The sequence below is a fragment of the Zingiber officinale genome, chromosome 3A, assembly GCF_018446385.1.
Source record: "Zingiber officinale cultivar Zhangliang chromosome 3A, Zo_v1.1, whole genome shotgun sequence".
Classification (NCBI taxonomy): Eukaryota; Viridiplantae; Streptophyta; class Magnoliopsida; order Zingiberales; family Zingiberaceae; genus Zingiber; species Zingiber officinale.
Window position 1 is genome coordinate 149,709,125 of NC_055990.1, and position 25,895 is coordinate 149,735,019.

Consider the following 25,895-nt stretch of genomic DNA (forward strand, 5'->3'; position numbering starts at 1 on the left):
GTGTTATAATAGATGATAGATTTTTCTTTTATTATTAATTGATATATTATTGTATGTTTCTATTTCTGTACCACTCCATCATCTTATAAATAGGTATGTTTGATAGAAATAAAATACAAATAATTTTTTTTCTACTATTGAATTATAACACATAGCCTTTTCCTTAAATATAGTTCTATTTGGACATTTTGGCACAGATAATTCAAAAACTCAGAAATACAGAATATGTGAGGCTGGGACGGAGCCACATATAGATTTGGTAGAAAATATTAGAGTCTTGCCCCATAAAAAATAAAAATAGAAATAATACTTAAAAATTTAAATCATTTTCTATAGACCAATTATTCTTCTCTCACATCTCTTCCTGTCACCTTTGTCCCCACTTTCCATTTGTATGTTTCCTTGTGTATACAAATATCAGGGCTGATTTTCCATTCTTGAATGTTGGACAATAACAATTTTTGCCCACCAAATATAAGAAGATTAGGTCCTCTGATTTAGGGTCCTAGAAACTCATCGTTAAGATGAATTGATTAACCGAATGAGGTATAATTCACTGTACTAATGAATAAATAAAGATACAGAATTAGTACAGGGAGTCAGAGGGATCCCTGCCTATAAGGAGTTGGGTTAATTTGATATTTCCAAGAGTGAGTTGGTAACTCACCGATTTAAATAAATGGGCCTTTACAAATTGGATTGTTCCAGCCCATTTTTAAAAATTATTTCTCATTTACAGACAATATATTGCCTCCGTCGCGATATTAATCATTTCCCGAACCCAATCTCATTGTGTAAACCCTAACCCTAGCGCTCTCGCTTTCGTGCTCTCCTTCGCCATGGCCAACAAAAAGCGAAAGCTTACCTCGCCCGCTGTCGCCGAAGCACCCGCCGAAGCACCTGCCGAAGAGCCTAAAGAGGGTAAGTCTCAAGAAGAGGAGAATCAGCCCCCTACCGAGGCCAACTCTGAGCTTCCGATCGATGAGAATTTCCATCCCGATGCCCCCTCCACCGACCTTGGAGAAGCAGCTGCGGAGGCCGAAAACGGAGTCGACGAGGACGAGGACGAGAACGACAGAGACCCGAATACGATCCAGCAGCTCTTAGAGCCTTTCACCAAAGACCACCTCATCGAGCTACTCCGCGATGCGGCCGTGAAGCATCCTGACGTGCTGGCAGAGATACATCGCATAGTCGACTGCGATCCTGTCCACCGCAAGGTATTTGTCCACGGCCTCGGTTGGGATACGAACGCCGAAGTTCTCACTGCTGCTTTTCGCCAGTATGGCGAGATCGAGGACTGCAATGCGGTCATAGACAGGGCAACTGGCAAGTCCAAGGGTTACGGATTCATATTATTTAAGCATCGTGCTGGTGCACGTCGCTCACTTCAGGAGCCCCAGAAGAAAATTGGCAACAGGATCACTTCTTGTCAGCTTGCCTCAATTGGCCCTGTGCCACCACCTGCTCCTCCTGTATCAGAGTACACTCAAAGGAAAATATTTGTTAGCAACGTTGGGGCAGAGCTTGACCCCCAGAAACTGGTTCAGTTCTTTTCTAAGTATGGGGAGATAGAGGAGGGACCGCTAGGCCTGGATAAGGTGTCTGGGAAGCCAAAGGGTTTTGCGTTGTTTGTTTACAAGACCGTTGAGAGTGCTAAGAAAGCATTGGAGGAACCGCACAAGAACTTCGAGGGTCACATACTGCATTGCCAGAAGGCAATCGATGGGCCGAAGCCAAACAAGCCAGGATTCCATTTTCAAAGTCCCGTAGCTCACCATATTGGCCTGCATCATGTTGCTGGTGGAATACATGGGGCACATATCCCACGGAACCACAATCCCTCTCTTTTTGGAGGGGTTGGAAGTCATCTCTCAAGTGCTACAAGTGCTGGGCACCTCATGGCCCCTTCAGGTGCTGGACACCTTATGGCCCCTTCAGGTGCTGGAGTGGGGTTCAACCCGGATGCTCAACCAGCTGCTGCAGTGGCTGCCGGGTTAAATCCTGTGTTAGGGCAAGCTTTGACTGCGTTACTTGCGAATCAAGGATCTGGGTTGGGCTTGACAAACATCTTGGGAAACTTGGGGTCTGGTGGGGTGGCTGGAACTCCTGGGGCATTGTCAAATAGTTCTGCACATGGTTTGCTTGGTGGTGGCTATGGTGGTGGTGGTGCTGTTGGGAACTTGAATGCTGGGATGATGGGAGGTCATAACTCGCAGGCATATGGGCAGGGTGGCTATGGGACTCCATCAACTGGACAGGGAGGAGCTGGTAGGAGCCAAACAGGACTTGGGCAAATGGGCAACCTAGGCCATTACATTGGTCATTAGGTAATCCCAGGTATAATTAATATTGAATCTTACAGTTTTCCCCCTAATTTTTTGTCTTACTTGAACTAATATATTGAATATACCAGTCTTGTTTTGTTCGAACTAGGAGGACAGAAAATAAGAATAGGAGTGAGGACATTTGAGGGAGAGAGCAATTTGTGTCACTTGTGTTTAATGGATGAGATTGAATAGAAAATTAGTATGTCAATTAATGGTCAGCAAATAACTGGTGTTACTAACACTGACTAGTTGCTTGTTGGTTGACATTTGACAATTGATCCACCATTCATGCACAATTAATATTTTGGGATCTTCCACTAAATAGAGTTTATGGGAAACAAATCATAGGCATGTGGATTCAAGCCAGAAGAACTACCCCAAGGAAGAATATGCATCAAATCTCGGTTAAAATTCAAGCATAGATTTAATTCTCACTACACAATGATTTCCTCATGCCGTGGTCATGGGTTTGAGTCGCAAAAACAACCTCTTGCAATGCAGGATATGATTGCGTATAATAGACCCGATGTGGTACGACTCTTATCTGGACCCTGCATAGGCAGAAGTTCTGCGTACCAGGTTATCCTTTATCAAGCTTAAACTTTGTGCTTGTATCTATGCTCCTAGAAAAACATAAACAAGGATGAATGATAGAGATTGATTAGGAGAGAAAATGTTTTCTGCAATGTACATTGGACTATGAGCAATACATGCTAGGTATGGTTCTTCTGTAAATACACTAGTGAATTACAGTGCCTGTGCTGTGAAAACTATAATACATGAAGCACATACTTGTTCCAGATAGAATTTATTGAACACAACATTTGTTTTTTTTTCTCTTTTCCTTATATTAGGAATAAACAGTAAAAGAAATGTAATTCATCTTAGGTTAAGCAAGTACTTTGTCTTTTTAACTTCAATCAAATTGTTCAATCAGAAATATAATTGTTAAAATTTAAATTGGGTTATCTTTGTTATGTATACTGATTAGGTGGTCTGCAGTTGATAGGTTATAGTTCATTGGATGGCCTGATATTTGCTATCTTCAAATAGCTTTGCATATGCATATTCTATTGTGACTGCAGAAATCTAAAATTAGTTGGTGGAACATTACGTGTACCCAATATGACTTGTGTATATTTTTAATCAAATATTGGTATTATCAAAACTACCATGCATAAGAAGTAGCATTACATCTTCCTTCCTGTTGAAGAATTTTTGTCCAACAATCACTTAGCTGGTTTGATTTTTTCACCTTAAGTTTTGGGTTTCTATATTTGGTTTACATAATTAGTAGTTTGCAAAATTGAAATCCGCAAAAAATCATATAATTTTTGGATTACAAAGGTTTTGTGTATTAAAAGTACCTTTTACGACCGTGGCCTTTGAGTTTTGAGTAGAATTTTTAATGTTGTAATAAAAGTTTCATGCAACCTCTTCTATTTTTCTTGCACTGAATATTTGAAACGTTGTGTCAATTCAACTTTCGGACATTGTTTTTGCTTTAACTTTGTTTTGATCTCTGAACTTGAATGTCTAGTTTATCCTGGCGGCAAAATTTTCTATTATGCAAAGGTTTTCACACTTTTAACATTGCAGATGATTTCTAGGTGCATAATCTGTTTTCTACTGGGCCAAGATCCTTCTGAAGTTCTGCTTCTGGGCTGAATGAAAATATCTTTTATTTGGTTTGCCATTGATTTTAAAAACTGAAGTTTTCAGCACCTCTAGTGGTACTTAAATTTACTTTAATCCTTTTATGTAGAATTTTGAGCTACTGTATTAGCTTTTAAAAGCCTATATAAATGGCTTCTTGTTATATTGTAGAACATATTGAACTTAAATCTTAGACTTTTATGATTTAATTAAGTGCTCTTTACTAATTTTCTGACTATGATACCAACATCGACATTTTTCTAGTCACAGGTATATATATTTTAATTGATAAGAAACCTATTTTGTTTATGATTTTGCAACTTTACTAAGCCCTACTTATCTTTCGAAAATGGCTGTTGATTGTGAATACTGGATTGCACTGCTTGTCCAAAAGTTGTATTTTTATTCATTTATTTAGTTTTGTAAAATATGGGTTTGAAAAATTCTTCTTGTTTGATTCCTTCTGTGCACCATAATATCTTTGGAACTTCTGTATATTGATGCAATTGGACTAGTTAAAATAAATTACCTAATTTTGTGTGAAATCTCAGCACTTGTCTGATACCAGTGCATTATTCTCTGCACATAATTTGTCTAGTGCTCTGTCCAACATAGTATTTGGAAATCTGCACTCGATAAAAATATGCGAGTGTGAAATATAAAGTGAATGTCGGTGATATAGATGAACAATCCAGACCAGATTGAGATAAGATGGAGAATTGAAGCTAGAAAGCTAGCAGAACACTTATTTGGGAGACGGGCACGATGATGAAATCTGTATTTATTGGTGGTATGGAGTTCCCATTTTAAATTAATTGTTATAGTCCTCTTCTTTTTTGTTTTTGTTTTTGATGGGAATTATAATGGTCCTCTTAATCATGCCGATGGTAATGATGATGATATGACAGTAATCATTATATTTTGGGTTTTTTATAGGACGCTAACTTTCCTACTATTTGTTGAGACTGAGCTCATGACTTTGCCTTAGTTGCTTAAGTTTACAGTAGAGAATTCTGCCAAGACAAAAATTTAGGCAATCGAGTGTGTTGAAGGCAAGGAATATGGCAAGGTATTGCAGGAGGATAGCTCTCAAAGATTCGTGATGCAATTAAGAGAAATTGGCAGGATATATTGGTAAACATTTACACCTATAAATAAGTATGCATGTTCTAGATGCCTTCAATAGCAGTTTTCAACTTGAATATTACATTTTTTTTTTCCTTCTTTTATTGACATGCGTATTGGATTGCTATGTTGTGATGTACACTTCAGTGGAGGACGTTTCTTCCACGGTCGAGTCGAAGAAACATACAGTTAGCCGTGCAACTGGTAGCCTTAGTTCCTTGAACTATAGAGTATCGCAGGTAAGCAAAGGGTGACCGACACCAATAGTGAGCTAAAGAAAAGAAAGGAGGAGAAAGGACGCAGGTCAAGAACTTATATTTGACCTGCTTTGCTTCAACTGATTCGTTTGACAATTTTGGCCCGACCGTGTAGCCAACACGAGCTTGTATTTGACGCTTCCAACGTATCACGCCTCTCAATCTGTATCATGCTTTTTTGCTCAGCTGACCCAATTAATTTTTGGAAAAATTTGCATGTAGTTCCCGATCACGAATAAAATTTTGCATGGAGGCTCCGGTGTTAAAAAAATTTATTTTTACTTTTTAGTTAAACAAAATGAATGTCAATTTATTTAATTATCCCTTAAATACTTTTAGTATAAAAAAATTAAAAATAAATATAATTTTTCTTAAATTTAACTTATTAAATTAAGATTTATTATATTTTTTATTAAATTAAATATGATTTTTTTTCAATTGAATTGATGAAAAATATATTAGATTTTCTTTAAACATTGTTTAATTAAATGAAAAATATATTAGATTCTTTTTAAATATTATTGAATTTAAGAGGAATGTACTTAATTTTCTACTCTCTACCTAAATATAATGGATATCAATTTATCTAATTATTTCTTATATTTTTTTAAGTATAATAAGTATTAAAATGAGTATAATTTTTTTTATATTTAACACATTTAATTAGAATTTAGTATAGTTTCTATCAAATTGAGCACGACTCTTTTTCTACCTTGAATGGATGAAAATTATATCAATTTTTTTTTAAAATAGTGCTCAATTGAATGAAAAATATATTAGATTTTCTTTAAATTGTGTTGAATTTATAGGAGGATTTATATTAAATGAAAAAAAAATTATACTCAATTTAATAGAAAATATACTTGATTATAATTTAAAGTACTGAATTTAAGAAGAATTATATTCATTTTTAGACTTTTTATATCTAAAAAAATATGAGGGACAATTAGATAATACTATTTATATGAGAGAGTTGAAGCAAATAAAATTTTACATACAAGGAGTGAAAATAATTTTTTTTAAAAAATGGAGATGTATATGTAAAGTTAAAGTTGTATTTAGAGATTTTTCTCTAATTTACGGATTTTTTTTATCCCTCTAGCTATTTGATCCACTGACCTAATTAATTCGTTGGTACCTCTAGCTTGGCCTATTTGATCCTAGTGAGTTGAGCTAATTGAATGTATTTTTAACAGGTGACCAAATTATATTTACTTTTAGAATGAAAAAAATAGATATTTTTTATTTCTGTAAGAGTAGTGAATTTCAGAAATTGATCTACAATTATCTTCACTTTTTTTAACCCATATATTTAATTTTTTTAAAACCAATTAATTTGATTCAATTCCACATGAATTTACCATAGACTACCAAATAAATTTGAAAAGCACTGATGGATTCTGAGCCATCACGAATGACATGCCCTATCAGAGATTCACAAGGGGGGAAAGTGGGATGTTAAGCATGAGAATAACTGGAATCCAATTGATCATTTAATCAACCATATTGAGCGGTCACGCGGCAACGTGCTTTTGAGAGAAGCATTTAATTGCTTTTGCTTTGAATGAGCATCTCATGCAGGAAGACCAAAAAACCTCAGGAATATTGATGCTCAATGTCTTAATAAACCTCAGGAATATTGCATTTAATTGCTTTTGCTTGATGATTAATTAATTTTTTTTAGTGGACAGGAACGAATAGGGTCACAACTTTTTTTTAAAGCAAATACACAAGGCCTTTAACCTACAAAATCCTTTGCCTTTACCCAAGGATCGCTGAAATTAAGTGGTTCAAAGAAAACTAGTTAGATACATCAGCCTGTCTATCGATGCATGCCGTGTTCATTCTGCTATTTCAAGTCCCGTCCAGACTCCAGATGCTCAATGTCTTATACCAAAAAAAAAAAAAACTAGTTGGGGAAGTAATGCCCGACAATCTGGTCATCCAAACAATAAGTAGATTGGTACACCTCGATGGAAGTCCATCTCTACGTTGGCAAACACATACATTTCATTATCAAAATATTTAAAAAATTAATTGAGATTAGAAAGTTTTTGGTTCACTAAGCATAACCTGCAATATGAGATCCTGGCATTAAATGACCCCATACTGAAACTTGGGATTTCTCATGGTTACAAGGCAAAAAAAATACAACGTACCCTTCACTCTCCTGCAAGAACATATAGATCGTGATTATACAGTATTTAAGAGAAAGGACTTTGTAAGTGAATTACTGATAAGAAATATTGAATAAGAACTTGAGGAATGTAGTAACATACCTGAGTCTATCAGCATTACAATCTAACTTTCCATTTTTGCATCCAAATCTAAGCCACTGTGACAAAAGGTTTTGTCAGATGATAATTGCATGCATGGACCTAGATTAAGTATGAGAATGATGAATCATACAGTTGTTTAGCCTCTTCCTTCATTTGATCAATAGCATTCTGCAGATCAGAACATGCAGATTGGATCTCTATGTTCTTAAGACATAATTCCTTCCACTGTGCATTCAGCATATTGAGTTGACCGCCAGTATTTTGCTGATTACAACAAAATTAACTTGGATGAGATATATTATCTATTTTCTATTCCATTCATCTTTACTTGGATGGAACCAGAAGGAAATGCTTAATCTTCATTTCATTCCATTTCATCCAGACTTGAACGAAATTAAATTCAATCTCCATCTCTAATTCCATCCAAGCGAACTCAACAAAAAGGAGCTGACAATTAACAGCAAAAAAAGAAAAAAAAATCACCTGCTGAAACTTTCTGTCACTGATGAATCATACAGTTGTTTAGCCTCTTCCTTCATTTGATCAATAGCATTCTGCAGATCAGAACATGCAGATTGGATCTCTATGTTCTTAAGACATAATTCCTTCCACTGTGCATTCAGCATATTGAGTTGACCGCCAGTATTTTGCTGATTACAACAAAATTAACTTGGATGAAATATATTATCTATTTTCTATTCCATTCATCTTTACTTGGATGGAACCAGAAGGAATGCTTAATCTTCATGTCATTCCATTTCATCCAGACTTGAAGGAAATAAAATAGAGTGAAGAAATTAAATTCAATCTCCATCTCTAATTCCATCCAAGCGAACTCAACAAAAAGGAGCTGACAATTAACACCAAGAAAAGAAAAAAAAAATCACCTGCTGAAACTTTCTGTCACGATTAACTGCTTCTATCATTTTGTCGTATTCCATTGCTGTAGCTTCTAATCTGAAGTGAAACTTGATTAGTGTTTTGAAATTTTCATGCATAAGTTTTCATGTTAAGTCGGTAAGGTTATATATTAACTATCAAATACTGTGACAGAGACCGTGAATATCAAATAAAAAGGGTAGCCCGGTGTATGAAGTTTTCTCCCGCCAATGTGGGAATCCCGCAGAAGAGTCGGACCACATTGGATCTATTATACGTAGTCTTACCTTGCATATCAAATACAAAGAGAAAATTATAAGATCAGACACTGCACCACTTCTCCATTTGGATTAATCCCATGAACTTCTTGACAATATCTAGTTTACATTACTTGATCAACAACGGTAACTTGCACTGCACAGTAGTCCACCAATATTTTTATTCATTTCATGAACTTGCTTTTCACCATATGCAATATTCTCCAACGACTTTCCAGAAAGCTTAGATCCTTTGTATCATTCCTTCACAAAAGTACAACCCAAGTTCATGTGAATGCCCCCATCTTACCCATGCACAAGCACAATCTTTAGCAAAGACAGCTAAAAGGTTTGGCCAAGGATAATCATAGTTGTTGCCTCTTTATTTTCTTGCTATATAAAACCCCCTTTACCCAAGGCACCACTACAAGCATCCAAATGGCAAGTTTACACAGGCCAGGGATTTGGCAAATCAGAATGGAAGCTATTCAAGAATCACTTTAAGCGAGGCTAAGTTATGAATTAGGCCAAGTTTCAGGGAAACTCAAACAATCATCATTAACAGATTGATTGCATAAGGGTATTGATGCTTTGACAATGATTTATCTGAATAATAAAATAGGTAGCCAAAGGCACAAAGGTATCAGCAATGCAATCAAATTAGTTTTGATGCAAATAGGGGAGCATTAAATTTAAGGTAGCAAAACAAGCAATGTACATATATTATTTGATCTGGATTCTCACATATGTTATGCAACATCTCCATGTTATTATGGACACAACACTAAAAACTCTTTTCATGATGTCACAAGCATTCTTACTGATGTTCATATTACAGATAGATAGGCCTTGTTAAAATCAATATTGTCTTGGTTAATTAATCATTTAGTATAATATTTGAATTATATACAATGTATTTTTTTTCTTTTTCTTTTTCTATCAAATATACCACTTTCCACCCTCAACTAGGTATTAGAGCAAGTTTTAGGTCTTTCATACAAAAGTTTCTTTACTCAGTTTCTCATTTAAGCCCTGTTTATTTGAGAGGACGGAAACAAAAATTGTGGAAAGATTTTTGTGGCAAAAAACTTTTCCTCATTTACTTTGTAAAAAAAAGGATGAATTATTTTCCTTTCTTGTGTTTACCTAATGGACTAACAGATTCATGAATCCATCAAAATCTCTTTTTTTTTTGTTGATATTTTTTCTTCCACCCAAATCGAACAGAAAGCAATTTCCTTGCAATAAAATGCAAGCCTAATTTCTCCCATTTGAGACAGCTTTCTCCCATTTGCAACTGACCTCACGGCAGACGGCGGCCCCCTTGCGCAGCGGTACCGCGAGGTTGCTCGCGGGGCAGCCCATGATCTTTTCCTTTTTTTTTCTTGTTGTTTTCTTTTCCTTTCCTTCCCTTCCCCCTGCCCTACAGATCTTTTTCTTTTCTCTTTCCCTTTACCTTTCCCTAGAGATTTTTTTCTCCTTTGAATTCCTTTCCCTCTCCTTTCCATCATTCTGAGTAAACAGAGCCTTAAAGCGAGGCCACATGTCTGATGTTGTGGTGCAATCTCCTCCCCTCCCCTCCTCCTCTCCCCTCTCCATGCACTCATTTTAGCCCTTCTCTTCATTCACTGTGATTGATCCCCCATCTCCATCCTATTGGTGCCTAGCTACTTATATAACATCTAGGTTCCTGTATCATCTAGCTTTAGTTGGCACTTCACTCATTGATCTTGTCACTGGTTTACATCATCCTTAGACAGACCTGCATATACTTCTCACATTAACACCTGATTTCTATACAATATCATACAATCATTAAGACATCCAGCTGTTTGCTCATGAGCTTGTTGTCTTCCCTCATTGATCTGTCGTAAACACTAGCCTAAAAGATCAACTTCTGTCCACATCAACTCCCACTAGAGGCTATCTCGTCATGACCTACTCTTGCCCTCTATCTTATCTTTGTTGTGGAACATAGTCCATCTACTAAAGGTATGCTCCCATTCAGACCCTTAGGCATATGCCCTTAATGCCCAAGGCAAAATTGTGATTCACAACAAGAACCCATCTTGCCTAACGGTGGAGGCCAAAAAAAAAAAGGCAGCCCGGTGCACAAAGCTCCCGCCATGCAATCCCAGGGAAGGATCCATTGTACGCAATCTTAACCTGCTTTTTACAAGAGACTTTTCGAGTATTCAAACCCGTGACCTAACAATGGAGCCAAATTAAGCTAATTGGCACACTTAAATAGATGGGCGTATAAAACACATTGGTATTAATAAAATGAAACTTCTAAATTAAAAGTATGTTTATAACAATATAATCATAATCTTTATCATAGATATTAAAATTATAAATATTAAAATTTAGTATTTTATTACCAAGATATTAAAAGTAGTAGGTAGTTGGGCCACTGCCTAGAGTCTAGACAAGTGCCTTCGCAGTTGAGATTAAAAAAAAAATTAGAGTCATACATTTAAGTTTATAGTTATAATTTCTTAATCCTCTTTAACACTGCAAAATCACATACTAAAAATCACTAAACCCATAAGAACAAAAAAATAATTATATATCACATTGCAACTAACAAAAGAAAAAAAGTGTAACCTACAATTTGAAATCGACCGAAGTGTCAAATTTCAAATTGAATTGTTGCCAGATTGAAATTGTTAACATCATATCTATACAGATTGAAATTGCAGCAAACTACCAGAATGAGGAGTGGGGAGCAAAGCAGAGGGGGAAAAAAAGGTATTCTGGAGACTAGTCACAGTCTACAGAAGATCCAAACAAGAATCGGAAGCAAAACAAGAGAAAACAAACAATTGAGCTTTCTTGAAGCTATGGAGGTTGGGATCAGGGTATTGAGTTAGCTGGTGCTAAGGAGGTTGGCTCTGGGCGAACTGGAAAGGAGGTATTGGTGTCAGGAATTTAAAGAATGTTATGTGGTGGCATAGTATGGGCAAAAATTAAAGCAGGTAATATGAAGCGGATGGTCAGAAAAATGAAACTGGCATCACATGCAGAGTGGTATCAGGTGAAAACCTAGAAGTGTTAGTGATTATAGCGTCATGAGTCGAGGAACAGAAAGCAGGGGATAGCTAGAGGAATGGGAAGGAATGGGTTGCTGACATGTGGAAAAAATGAGAATAAAGGTGTTCAAAGGTTTTGATGGATGTTAATTCCAGTTAATACCATGACAAGTGAACAAAAAAGTAATGTAAAAAATCCAACTTTTTCCTACTGAACTTACTAGATCATATAGGTCACCTAGGCTATCCACCTAACTCATTTAAAAGGCTCGCTTGTACCTCCTAGTCCCCAAGCAAATTGATCTCTGCTCAATACCACCTAGGTGGCCGCCTAGGCCAATTTTTAAGCATGTGCAGTTTTATGTAGTACTAGGAAACCATCACTACATGTAAACTTATACATTAAAAATCATCACTCCATTTTACATCTTTATTAACTATTAAAAAAACATTTTACAAATTATTTATTATGCTAAATCACAAACTTATACATTATAAAGCATCACTACATTTAAACACACGGTAAAAACAAATATCACTTCATTAGTTTATCAACTGTAAATCAAAAATAAATATTAGAATACATTTCTAGTAAAAATTTTAAAAATAATTTTAATGACATTGTCATTTATATTTAGTTTGGTAACATAGAATACATTTTACTTTTTTTTGAAATCCATCCCTAATATGATAAAATATAACATGTTTAAAAAATCTTAAAAAAGAAAGTATGCAGATAAAAAAAAATTAAAAACAAATCTAAGAATAGATTTAATAGTATATTTGGGCATATTTACTTGTACAAGAATGATATTTATTTATAACTTCAATCAAAAATAAATATTACTCAAATTATCATTGCAACAAATAACACTAATATTGTCCTTTTGAAACTAAAACAGTTTAGAAATTCTCATTTGATTAATGAGATGAAGTCATAGAGAATAGCTAATTGTTTCAAAATTTCTAAAATTTAAAATGTAACAAAATAAATATTTTAAAAGGTAGAAACTGATTAATATTCAAAATAAGCTATTTATAAATTTGTACGAGAGAACATATGCTATCCTAGAAAAATCAAAATCAAGCAAAAAAATAATGTGTGAATAAGCATAATTTATGTTAACATAATTAATAGAAAATAATATTAGCAAACTAAAATATTTTACTAAAAACAAGGATATAAATAAGGACGTCTATTCATAAAAAAATGCATATACATAAACAAAACGGAAAAATCTTATTAAAACTCTAATCTCATTATTCATCTGAAATATTTTTATCAAATCTTCCATGGATTGTGACATTAAAAGATTTCGATCTTCACTTTTCTCATAGAAATTCCCTCGACTTTTTCTTTTATCTTGTGAGAGCATTGTGAAATCCTACTCTCTCTCTCTTTAGCAATCAATTAAAAACTTCCACTTCATTTTAACACACCTCAAATCTTCAATTAGATAGGAATTGAAAAATTATGTACTTTTGAAGATCCAATAAAGTTGACAACTACATTCCAAAGCACTAGGCTATCAAAGTACCTCAATTGTTGCCACTGCATACCCTTTTAATATATGGAACTTTTCTCTATTTTGTATGATGAGCTAGACATTGACAAATGATCTAGCTTGATGAGGAATGCAAGAGCTAAATTTAGTCTCACATTCATTATTTGGTCATCATGCATAAAATTGGGGTACTATGTATGTCTGATGTAATTACTTTATTCTACTAAATACAATTGTTCAATTACTTCCAACTGTTGTCAAATAAATTTAACCTGATTCTTCAAGATCTTGGATAGACTTTCTTTTGACATATGAATACATCAAAAAATATCTGCTATAGAAGAGTTTCAGTAACAGTATTCATAAACTGTCAGACCTCAGAACAAGTGTATGACAAATGGCTGAAGAAATTTACCTGGATAAATACGATTCCGTTCGTTTGTTCTGAAGCTTCCAGACATCAGCACCATGATTCACCAGCAACTCCAGATTTTCAATCCTTAAGATTCAAAATAACAAAGGGATTTATTAACAGCTACCTTAGCTGAAATAATGTGCACATGCATTATGCAACACAAAGTGATTACTGGTGACAGAACAAACGCAAGTAATTCCAATTACATATTGCATTCTATGAAAGGGTAAATTGCTACTTCTTATCATATTGAACACCAAATTAAATGGTTTTTTTATTAATGATGTCATGTAAAAGATTAAGAGTAAAAGGCAAGAAAACTTCATGAATCTGTGATTTGAGACATAGTATAGTGTTGTGACTAGGTTTCTATTGGATGCAATGAAAAAATATGAGACATTGCGGTGCGCAAATATGCTTTCCTAGTACAAACTAAAGTAACTAATCATGTCATGATCTACTAATCTCTTTGCCAAAACTCGTGGGGTAAATTTGCAAGAACTAAAAGTATCTCTTTAAAACCATAAAAAATAATCATATGAAATATTTAATTCAGCAATTTTAAGAATCCAAGCAAGTTCATTTCATTCAATAAAGACTTGCCTAATAACTTCATGCTGTACAAGGCTTTGTGCATTCCGTAAAGCCAGCCTCCAAGCAGTAACATCATTGCGTTTGTTTGCAGGTGGAGGTTCCAATCCATAGCGGGACATCTCCAGAATTGCCGGAGGCTTGCCAGCTCTGACACGTTCATATTCTCTAGCAAGCATAGGGTGATCCTGAGAAACAGTTATCAGTAACCCAAGGTAGAACTGTAAATGTGACACAGCATACACTGGTATGATTTTTGTGATGATGTAGGTTTGTTTAATTTCACAGGTAAGCAAAGTGATAAGGTTAAAAGGAAAGTTAACTGGTTCAGAAGTTATTAACTGATTAAGATATGCGTATGCAATTACCTGAGCAGTCAGCAAAACTAGTAATCAAGTATTATGGATGAAAAAGTTTGAGAGTTGCATTAGGCTTACAAAGCCAGTGTTTAAATTGTCTAAAAATATGAAACATAAATCCTAATTTTATTTCTCGTGAAGCTAGGTTGTCACCTATAAGTGACATGAGGAGCTTTCACCATCCAAGTACCTTGGCATGCATAGGGTGTGTTGCATAAAGCTTGTTAGGGACCAAATTGTAAATAGATAATGGCCCAGTAGTAAATATACAAAACACAAGGACGTAGCTATAAAGAGGTATTAAGCTAATCTCGCTATCTATTGTAGAGAGAGAGAGAGAGAGAGATAGCGGGGACTATTTAGGGATAAACTCCAATAAATTTTCCTCATCTTAACATGATATCAGAGTCAATACTTATTTTGTACATTTTTCTTCCTTGTGATTGTCAGGATCAATCCTTATTCTTCCTGTTTACTCCAGTTCTTACAGGCAACTTTGGATCAGAACTTTTATTCTCCCAGACGTTAAACACCTTCCTTGTGTAAGTTGAGACTTTTGTTCTCTCAGGCTTTCTTCCATGCATTAAGCACCTTCCTTGTCTGGGTCTACTCAGACAGAGTTTCTTTCTGCATCTGAATAGAAGATAAAAAGTCTTTGGTTGACGTTGAGCAAATCCAACACCAAGCTCCAAGATTGATTCTCCTAGACTCCTAGTTTTATTCCCACTTATTCTCATCAAATTCAACGTCAATGTTGTTGTCAAGCTCCCCTTCCATCATTTGCATATTCAAAGTAAATCCACCGCCTCCATGAATTTGTTGGTGTTCACTTTAATCCACTCTAATTTTCAGTTATACATGTTGAAGGAAGATTTCAAAAACAACTGTTTTCATTTTCTCTCCTCAGCTTAGAGAGAAAGAGAACTATTTAGGGATTAAACCTAATGTTTTTTGTTGCCACAGGGGCCAAAAGCACCTTCCTTGTTCGAGTCAAGACTTTTGTTCTCGCAGATTTTCACCCAGACATTGGGAACCATCCTTGTCCAGGTATACGCAGACATAAGGTTTCTTCATTCATTTGTGAGGAAGACAAAAGTATTTGGTTGATGTTGAGAAAATCCGATGCCAAGCTCCCATATTTGTTGCCCTCTTATTCTCAGGAAGTCCAACACCAATGTTATTGTTAAACTCCTGTCTCTGCACCTTCAAGGTAAATTTCTAGCTCATACACATTTTCCTCCCGGAAGGGGAGCCTTGGCACAACGGTAAAGTTGTTGCCATGTGACCAAAAGGTCACGGGTTAGAATCCTGGAAACAGCCTCCTGCAAAAAGCAGGGTAAGGCTGCGTACAATGGATCCTTCCCCGGGACCCCACATGACGGGAGCTTCGTGCACCGGGCTGCCCTTTTATATATATATATACACATTTTCCTCCCAGCCATGGCTGCCATAAAGTCGTTGGACAAGTTATTGTAGCTTATCACTATCACTTTCCTAATCTTTTATTCCTAAATTTTCTATAAAATTACTGTTAGCATCAGACCAACAAAATAAATGAATTGATCCACAACATTTGCTGGCAACTTTGTTTACATTCAAGATTCTACTGAAAAAGGTGGTCGACAAAGGCCATAAGTCTCAGAGATTGTACTAGCTACCTCTTTCTCCATCTCATGCACTTGTGGCCAAGTTATTTCCTCTATAGATGCACAGTTGTTGCAAAACTTGTAAAAAATGGTCAATATTTTGCCTATCTTTAAGTGTATTGAGTGTGAATCTTATTAGCTAGGAGACATGTTCAATACTCACTCCCTAACAGTAGTCATAAATGTGCTTTTATTTACACTATTTTTTTTAGTATATTTTGATGTTTGGGGTCCTAATTATGCATGGGCAAAAATTTAGCTTCAAAACACTTGTTACCTTCATTCATGGCTACTCTACAATAACAAAGATTTTCATAATGAAAGAAGTTTCTAAAATTTATTCTACTTGTGTGTCTTTAATGCTGAAACAACCACTCAATTTGAAGTGTTAATTAAGATTTTATGCTCGATTACACTCTATACTTCCTTGTCCAATAGTTACTCTGCTTTTTATTTCTTCTTCAGCTATATATTTCATTCCTAAGATATTCTGGACACTTTTTAATCCGAATTGGAGATACGCAAATGAAAGTGATATGACAGTATTACAAGATAAAGATACCTGAAGCTAGTTCATCTTTCCCCTTGATAAATCTATAGTTGGTTATAAGTAAGTGTCAACTAAGATGTTTCCAGAAGGAGATCTATTAAAAGTTTGATTAGTGGTCCATGATACACTCTGATTTTTTATGTTCATTGTATAGACATCTCTTCTCCTGTAGCTAAGATTTCTTCCACACATCTCTTCCTCACTTTGGTAGCAAAGGCCACTTTATGAGTTAGTTATTAAGAATATCTTCCTTCGTGGTGGTCTTATCAAAGAGACAGACATGAAGCAACCTCTTGGTTTTGTTGCTTAGGGGGAGACTAGCAGCCTAACAGCTGAAACAGTCTCCTCAAACATAGTTCAATAAATTCAACATTTATCTTATTCAATTTAATTGTTAACAGGATCACTTAACATTACATCTCCTTTTTCAGTCAGGTAAGTATATCCTTAATGTTTATATTGATGATATGATCATTATTAGTGATGATGTCAAGTAAATCAATAAGCTGAAAGGGTACCTTCATCAGTGCCTTCAAACCAAGGACCACGATGACCTAAAGTACTTTCTTAGTATACAAATCATCCATTCAAAGGGACACATTTATATACCTCTCTCTCAAGGAAAAACATGTTTAAAATGCTTGAGGAGGCTAGTATAGATAAGTTAAGCCAATTAACACTCCCATGGACCCTAATATTAGATTCTTATCGAGTGATGGGGAATTAGCCGATCTAGCAAAGTAATCCAGATTAGTTAGAAAATTAAAGTACCTTACTATTGCTATCCCGACATCTCATTTTTTCGAAGCGTGATTCACTTAATTTCTAGAGTCTTTGATGTCATGATGGTTGAGAGGCAACACTCAGAATTTGAAGTTCTTTAAAAATACTTAAAAGAAAGCAATCTTATACCAAGATCACGATAATCTTCAAGTTATGGGGACACTGATTCAAACTAAGCAAATTTTCCCACAGAGAGATCCACATTGAGCCAATATATTCTTCTACCAAGCAATCTGATATCTTGGAAGAGCATGAAAGATTTAAGTGCAGAGATAAAATACGAGATTGTGGTTCTACCATAACTGAGTTCATTTGGACTAGACAATTAATAAATAAGAGATGCTTCCATATGCCCATTGGCTCCTACACACTATTTTGCTAAACGAACAAGCATATAGACATTTGTTAGTTAAATTGTTAGAGAAAAGGTGCTATTCATGTAGATAATAACTTCTTTTGCTAAGTTAGCAAGCAAATTTGCTGACTAAGTTCTGAGAAGTTCTAAAATTAAATACCCTTTTAACAAGCTAGAGTTTTACAATTATTTTGAACTAGCTTGCAAGGAACCAAATTATAAATAGAGAAGGGTGTACTTGTAAACAAACATACAAAACATGAGGTTGATATATATATATATATAGGCAGAGGGGACTACCAAGGATTAGCCCTAATAGTTATTCAATGAAGAGTGAAGGGGCTAGGTTACTATATCTTCCATAGAGCTATAATATTCGTATACTTGATTATGAATAGTTGAGATTAACTTGGTAGCAGTGAGCCAAACAATTTGTCATAAATTCATTGATAACTATTTTATTGAGAACTTGCTCGTTTCATCTTATCCCAAAATTACATAGGAGATCATCTTCCTTCGAACGTAAATTTTAAATCATAGAAGGATAGGATTAAGCCTACTACCAGAAATGGGCATAAAAGAGATCTTAAAAGTTGTAACAAATAAAATTAAATGCCCCATACAAACTTTGTAAAACAAAATAAGCAATCTACTCAAACCTTTTGGCTCCTGGATTAACTTTAGAGGCTTAGATGGTACAAGGGAAAACCTCTAGTTGTCATGAAACAATAACAAATAATCCAAATTACTTATACTTGGTCAACTGGTAAAATCCTGAGACCACATTTCTCCATCTTATTATACATTTATTCTCTCCTAATCAATAGACCAATTTGGTAGTACAACCACAACAAAAAAATGTTCATACAAAATTAGGTGTTTAATCAAGTTTGGATTACATTATGCATGATTTTTTTCTTTATGGTGTCCAAATGAGATGAATTATTACTTATTAATAATATCAGAATGTAAAATTATGTCAATCAACTTAGAAGACTTTTGCAAAAAATTAAAAGTAAAATGATATGTGTTTGTACCATAATTGAAACTCAAATTTCTGCAGGTTGGCGAAGCGCTTATGCATTATAAACATGTTTACCAATATCCAAAATGCTTACAAATTGCTCTAAAGTCAAATAATCAGAATATGCATGGCAAATGGTAAACAATTTAATATTAACGCGTAAGCTGAGCAACATGACTCAGCTCTTGAAGCCTAAGAAATCGACTACTTTCAATCATCAAATCTAGATGATAGTCAATTTTATTATGATCCCTAGATGTCTAAACCAGATGGAATCTCTTGGCTCGATGCTCATGCTTTCTTACTAGATTTTCACCATGGTTCTAAAAAGCCTCTATTGCTGCCTAGCTAAATTTTGATAGGGTCCATAGTGACCAACCATGACCGTTTGTGGCATATGTGGTCTGCACGTGCAATTTAAAAACCTGAATTAATTTTTCCAAACCAAATTAACTTAACACTCAAAGTTAACTATTTATTACTTTGTACCTTGTGAGTGTCAGTTTCAACACCTGTATTTATTAGTGATAAATAATATTTTAAATAATGACCACATAGGCCTCCACGTACTGCATTTCTATGTTAATCAGTGAGACCAACACATATTGTCTACGTATGCTTTTTGAAACCTTAGTTTTCACCAGACTGATCTCCATTGAAAGTAGTCTGACTCTCCTTGCAGAATTACTTAAATGCAAACTTCTTGGACCAATGACACAAACAGCTAGCTGTGATGTTTGATAAACAAGCTCTAATAAAATGCACATTGAAAAAATAATTAGGCATAAATCCACGATAAACCTAAAAAATATATAATATTTTCAACCAACCATTACTAACTGAAATCTAGAACTTCCTTTATATATATATAGGAAATCGCACGGGCCTGAAGAAACCCTAACTTTTGCATCATGCTCGGAAAAACAATAACAAACTATAAGGAATCAAAGGAAAATACCTCAAAGTTAACTTTTGGGAGGGGTGGGAGTTCCCGCAGAAAGTCAGCTGGCTTCTTGGTGCCCCTCCGCATTTCCTCCTCGACGAGCCGGTCGACCTCTGCGGCTACCCTGGGATCGCCGTAGTCATCGTCGATGTAGGGCAAAGCATCGACGACATCCGCATCGGGACCGGCAGACCACGCTTCGCGGACGGCATCCGGCGCCGCCTCTAGCATGAGGATCTCTTTGGTGGCCATGCTCTCCCGCTCAGTAGAAGGGATAGGGCATGGAAAAAGGGATCCGAAAAAAAAACGGCCGGGCTATTTTATTAAGTTCATACCCGCGGTTAATAGGATATTTATTTACTGGTATTTTTTTAAACCGCTCACCCAATTTTAACTTTCAACTTTCACAAATACGTACTTTAAAATTCATCAAATTATGTAATACCATTAGAATTCAGTTATGGTCAAAAATGCACGGTCTGCTCAAATTTTCAAATTTAAACACTAAAATGCACGAGTTAAATAATCATCTATCAATTTTGGTCAAAAGTACTCAATCCATTAAATAAAATGAACACGTAACAGTTTTTAATAAAAATAACTAAAACATTTAAAGAGATTCTGTGTAAAATGTAAATCCCGTCAGATTAATAATGACAAAAGATACACCAATCATAAATTTAAAAAAAAATATGAATGGCCCAAGATAGGAAGACACTGAATCAATGAGAACCCATCTCCCCCCTATTTGTACCCGTAGATAAAGGAAGAGCAAAAGTAAAAAAAAGAGCGTTCTTGTGTTTTGAATCTTGTTTTTTTTAATTAAAAGACCATCTCATTCCAAAGGTAATTTATGCTCCTTCCAGGTTAGACTATCCTATGTAATGAAAAAAATTAATAATACAAAAGATCTTTATATCAGCAATAGTCATGAATATTCAAAATCATGGAAGATCAGTCTATATTGATCACTCCCGTCGAGTATCTTACACTCGGTCCTTATGTCTGTAATTAGGGATGGTAACGAAGAGGGTTTGGGTCGGATTTAGCTAATCCCAAAACCTGTTCTGTCAGAAAAAATAGACCTAAAATCGCGTCGCTTACTTTTTCAACCTGCCCCGCCCCGAATTTGCTCAAACCCCGATGGGTTTAGGGGCTATATATACCCCGATGGGTATATATATATATATATAATACGGGGTGGGTTCATTGAAATTAATAACCCGCCTTAAATCAGCTTCTAAACTCAGTCAATGAATTTAAACTTGCCTTGTAATTCGTTTGATCGGGTTTAAACCCACCCCGAACGGGACAGGTTTAATACGGGTCTGGGTTTAAACCCGACTCATTGTCATCCATAACTTTATTCCTAACTTTAAAACGATCCTGTCGAGTATCTCGTTTAAATCTTGAACCAACTAAAAAATCGTAAATACTATACATATTGTAGCAATTACGATTTCGTAATTATTACAATGCATACTTAACCTATTCAAAAACAGTCATGTTGTAGCAATTATGATTTTCATAGTGGTTATAAAGTGGATTCAACCATGTTCATTTACTATTTATGTTGTAGTAGTTATAAAACGTAGATATTATAATTGTTATAGCAGTTATATTTTTGTAGCTACTACAATACGAATTTAACATGCTTCCCTAATATTATGTTATAACAGTTATGAAATTGTAGCTGCTACAATATATGTAACAACTACAAGTTCATAGTTACTACAATGCACCCCTAATTAAGGATTTAGACGAAAAATATAAGTGGGAGCCAGGCGGAGCCACACCTGGGTTAGGGTGAGCTCTAGCCTCACCCTTTTTTTAAAAGCATTAAATTCTTTTTTCAGCTCTCATTTTCAATTAATCTGAATTTTTCTCATGGCAGCTACTTCACCTCCCTACGCATGACGCTACAACGCACTGCTCACGATCTGCCATGTGAGCAACCAACGTCGGAATCGACTTCCTTGGCCCTCCTACAGATGTTCGGCTGCGACTTGACGAGCATAACTGTTGTCTCCCTTCTCTCTAACAACACACGATATTTGCACGACCATCGCAATAATGGCTACTCAGCCCTGCGTCACTGCCTTCCTCCCTCAACACCACCACGTCGTGTTCACTTCTCTCCTCATCGAGAGTTTTATTTTAATAATAATAATAAAAAAATGAAGGAGCGACTCCATGTTTATGGAGCCGCTCCTTGTCGAAAGTGAAGGAACTTCCTCATGGAAATCATGTCAATAGATACTCTCAGGATTCGCTCCCATTATCGACGTGGAAATGGGAAAGGAGCTCCCATCAACTTACGCTCCTACATTTATTTTTTATTTTTTATTAAAATGTTTTTTTGTTAAATGTGAAAAATATAATTTAGTTTTTAATGTTATTTATAGATTTAAATGTTATAAAAATTAAATTGTCTATACTGTAGAATATAAAAAAGAGAAGGGAAATATATATAACGAAAGAGCTGTTGTTGAGATGTATAAGGTGGAGGCTATCTTGACTATATATGGGTGGTGCCACGTAGGCATGTGGCCAGCGTGTCTCGGTCGTGTAGGCTGGCACGGATATGGGGTGACACCCCACGCGTGTATATATATAAGCGTTAATGAGGTTGCGTCCTCTCGTCATTGCTTTATCCAGCAAAACGAACGCAACAAAAACATGCCTTTAAATCTTTAATTTCACATCATTTCCTATCATCCCCCGTCTCAATATGCTTAGGAGACTTGATTGGTAATGCCCCTCTTGATGATATTGAGACTTATCCTTGCACCCAATCTTGCTTTGCTTCATCAACTATCCAACAGGATCTCATTGCTCCATTTGCATACATATATGAATCCTTATCCTCCAGCAACGCCAACAATTACATCTCTTGCTGCACTCTTGTAAGCTTATGTTCCCATGTCACAAATGCTTGCTAAGGCATTGCTTACAGTAACAGTACTATATATGATCGTTGGCTTATCTACTGAGGCTTTAAGTCGATATGACTTCCCTGAAGATTTCACCTTCGGAACAGCTTCTTCAGCTTTGCAGGTATGAGGAACATTTCTCGTAGTCATTTCTGCAAGTTTTCTCAGGAGAAGTTAATGGCGTTTCCAATCGATCCTAGTTTGAAGGAGCTGTTACAGAGGAAGGTAGGGGACCGAGTATATGGGAGACGTTTGCAAGAAAACCTGGTATGGTTTGTTTATATGCCTATTTTGCATCTATTTAATATGTATCTAAACTTTAGAATAATCAGCAGGGAGGATTTTAGACTTCAGTAATGCAGATGAAGCAGTCGACCAATACCATCGATACAAGGTCAAGTCATAATACCATTGCCATCAATAAGCAATCATCTGCAGATGTTTGATATTCTGAAAATGCCTTGATGAAATTAAAATGAAAACGTTATGATGCTGACAACACAGAATTTGAGACAGTTTCATTTTTGCAAGAAATGAAGGTCCGGCATCGATCATTAGTAATATATTTTAAGAGAAGTTCAGAAAGAGGTTGCGTGACTTTGCTTGACATCAATGATAGTTCCACTCTTGCTTGTTTGATAGTCTAAGCAAACTCTTATTGCCAGTCTCTTAATGGAACTAGAACTAGACTAGTTGATAAAGATTGCCATTCTTTGAGGTAAAATAGAAGAAGAAGAAATTTTTTTTTCATAATGCATGCTAACATTCATCTTCTACTCTGTCTATAGATTGATGTAGAGTTGATGAAGGACATAGGCATGGATGCCTACAGATTCTCAATTTCATGGTCACGGATATTCCCAAGTATGCAGCTCTTGAAATATTTTCTACTCGTACAAAATAACAGGCTTCGCTGTTCGCAGATGGAACTGGAGAACCTAATCAAGAAGGAATAAGCTATTACAACAATCTTTTAGATGCTCTGCTAGACAAAGGTCAATTTTAAGTGACCATGACAAATCAAATATATTGAGAGCTGAGGAATTTTTTGTTGTTCATTTTATGTTCCAGGAATACAACCATACGTTACGCTCTATCACTGGGATCTTCCACAGGCTCTAGAGGATAGGTACAATGGATGGTTAAGCTTAGAGATAGTGTAAGGATACTACCTGATGTCCATGAGTTCACATCTAAATTTGAGAGAAGATTGTGAATAAAGTAACGACCAACTACTGCAGAAAAGATTTTGAGCATTACGCCCATACTTGTTTCAAGGCTTTTGGGGACAGAGTGAAGCACTGGATCACCTTCAACGAGCCTCATGGATTCGCAATTCAAGGATACGACACAGGTATGCAAGCTCCCGGAAGGTGCTCTATTCTATCTCACATGCTATGTCGCAGAGGCAAATCATCAACTGAACCATACATTGTCGCTCACAACATCCTCCTATCTCATGCTGCTGCTTTTCATACTTACGAGTACCAATTCAAGGTAGTCCATCGTTCTTGCTCGCTCACAAATTTTCATTCATGAATAACGAAATGTAGAGAGCATCATTAGGAATTCTCTAACCTGTAGGAGATACAAAACGGTTCTGTTGGAATCTCTCTTGATTCCAAGTGGTATGAACCTATATCAGAGGCTCAAGAAGACAGAGACGCTGCTCAAAGAGCAATTGATTTCGAACTGGGATGGTAAATCTGCTGATGAGTAGTTTGTATGAAAAAGTCTAAGCAACTTTGATATGGGTAAATATGCGTTCTGAAACAGGTTCTTGGACCCTCTCATCTTTGGGGATTATCCCCACTCCATGAAGGAGCTCGTAGGAAGCAGACTGCCAAGATTTACAAGTGAGATGTCCAGATCGTTGGCTGGTTCCCTGGATTTCATAGGCATAAACCACTACACCACACTGTATGCCCGGAACGATCGAACAAGAATCAGGAAGCTGATACTGGATGATGCTTCATCGGATGCCGGCGTGATCAAGACATGTATGACAAAATCAAGCACTGAAAGTAGCTGTACTTGTTTTAACTTCGATGATACAACATGTTAATCTTGCTCGTGGTTTTTCACAGCTTCACGACATGGAAAGAAGATTGGTGAAAATGTGAGCTTCAGCACTTGTTTTTCTAGTGACTTTGTGGAATGATGTTCAGATTTACGTGATTTGTGTCGTCCTTTTAGGCTGCATCAGGATGGCTGCACATTGTGCCGTGGGGCATCCGCAAGTTAATGAATTATATCAAGGATAACTATGATAATCCACTGGTTATCATCACAGAAAATGGTAACACCAATCTGATACTTAATTTAGTTCAACAAATATTACAAAATCAATTCAACTTTGCAGGCATGGATGATCCTAATTTCACTAGTCTGGACAAAGCACTGAATGACTATAAGAGGATACAGTTTCATTCTGATTACCTCTCTTATCTACAAGCTGCAATACGGTAAATTTCTTTTCAACTGGTTCGTTTGAGAGAACAACAAAGAGATTATGAGAACATATGTTCTTGCACAAAAGTCATCCCAATCATGGTTTTGTTCCATCTTCTTGACAATTAACATGGATAAACTCTGCAGGGAGGATGGTTGCAATGTACAAGGCTACTTCGTGTGGTCGTTACTAGATAATTGGGAGTGGAACTCTGGCTACACAGTTAGATTGGGCCTCTATTATGTTGATTTCAAGAACAATCTAACTCGGATAGAAAAAGCTTCTGCTAAGTGGTTCAAACATGCACTGAAAAAGGAAGATGTCCCTGTACAGAACCAAATCCAATAATATAAGTTCAATAACTTCATCATTCCTGTATCATATATATTGTTTCAGTACACAAGCTAATCTTAGCGAAAATGTGAGAATGAATCATATCTCGAAACATTTGTGTAGAAGACTGTTGACATTTCAATATTCTTTCCATATATTGTCTCCTATAAATTTTCTATAGGAGTAATAGA

The 25,895-nt window shown here is 35.7% G+C and overlaps 3 protein-coding genes across 16 annotated transcripts; 2 read left to right on the top strand and 1 right to left on the bottom strand.

Annotated features, from left to right (window-relative positions):
- Window positions 1-749: 749 nt before the first annotated feature.
- On the top strand, window positions 750-5,383 carry LOC122052780 (RNA-binding protein P-like). 11 transcript variants are annotated; one of them, XR_006132093.1, is made up of 3 exons: window positions 750-2,340; window positions 4,923-5,120; window positions 5,259-5,383. XR_006132093.1 is itself a non-coding variant. In XM_042614481.1 (2 exons), exon 1 carries the CDS (start codon window positions 840-842, stop codon window positions 2,328-2,330), a length of 1,491 nt encoding a protein of 496 aa, XP_042470415.1. In that variant the 5' UTR covers window positions 750-839; the 3' UTR covers window positions 2,331-2,340; window positions 3,930-4,199. The 11 variants fall into 11 exon arrangements, 6 of the variants coding, with proteins under 6 accessions (XP_042470415.1, XP_042470416.1, XP_042470418.1 ...); XR_006132092.1 differs by having other exon boundaries at window positions 4,975-5,120; XR_006132094.1 differs by having other exon boundaries at window positions 4,984-5,120.
- Window positions 5,384-7,066: 1,683 nt separating this feature from the next.
- LOC122052782 (pre-mRNA-splicing factor SPF27 homolog) lies at window positions 7,067-20,286 on the bottom strand. Of its 3 annotated transcripts, none has more exons than XR_006132097.1 (8): window positions 20,002-20,286; window positions 14,339-14,514; window positions 13,736-13,819; window positions 8,535-8,604; window positions 8,164-8,297; window positions 7,648-7,703; window positions 7,442-7,538; window positions 7,067-7,355 (listed from the first exon to the last, which is right to left on the bottom strand). XR_006132097.1 is itself a non-coding variant. In XM_042614488.1 (8 exons), the coding sequence occupies exons 1-6, from the start codon at window positions 20,236-20,238 to the stop codon at window positions 7,670-7,672; spliced, it is 735 nt and encodes a 244-aa protein (XP_042470422.1). In that variant the 5' UTR covers window positions 20,239-20,286; the 3' UTR covers window positions 7,067-7,355; window positions 7,528-7,538; window positions 7,648-7,669. The 3 variants fall into 3 exon arrangements, 2 of the variants coding, with proteins under 2 accessions (XP_042470422.1, XP_042470421.1); XM_042614488.1 differs by having other exon boundaries at window positions 7,528-7,538; XM_042614487.1 differs by lacking the exon at window positions 7,067-7,355 and having other exon boundaries at window positions 7,393-7,538.
- A 2,440-nt stretch (window positions 20,287-22,726) lies between these two features.
- Window positions 22,727-25,836, top strand: LOC122052784 (beta-glucosidase 25-like). Of its 2 annotated transcripts, XM_042614491.1 has the most exons (13): window positions 22,729-23,043; window positions 23,120-23,186; window positions 23,255-23,313; window positions 23,708-23,783; window positions 23,843-23,914; window positions 23,991-24,078; window positions 24,161-24,416; window positions 24,504-24,619; window positions 24,696-24,919; window positions 25,007-25,038; window positions 25,116-25,218; window positions 25,282-25,384; window positions 25,518-25,835. In XM_042614491.1, exons 1-13 carry the CDS (start codon window positions 22,909-22,911, stop codon window positions 25,717-25,719), a joined length of 1,533 nt encoding a protein of 510 aa, XP_042470425.1. In that variant the 5' UTR covers window positions 22,729-22,908; the 3' UTR covers window positions 25,720-25,835. The 2 variants fall into 2 exon arrangements, with proteins under 2 accessions (XP_042470424.1, XP_042470425.1); XM_042614490.1 differs by having other exon boundaries at window positions 22,727-23,043; window positions 25,116-25,384; window positions 25,518-25,836.
- Window positions 25,837-25,895: the final 59 nt, after the last annotated feature.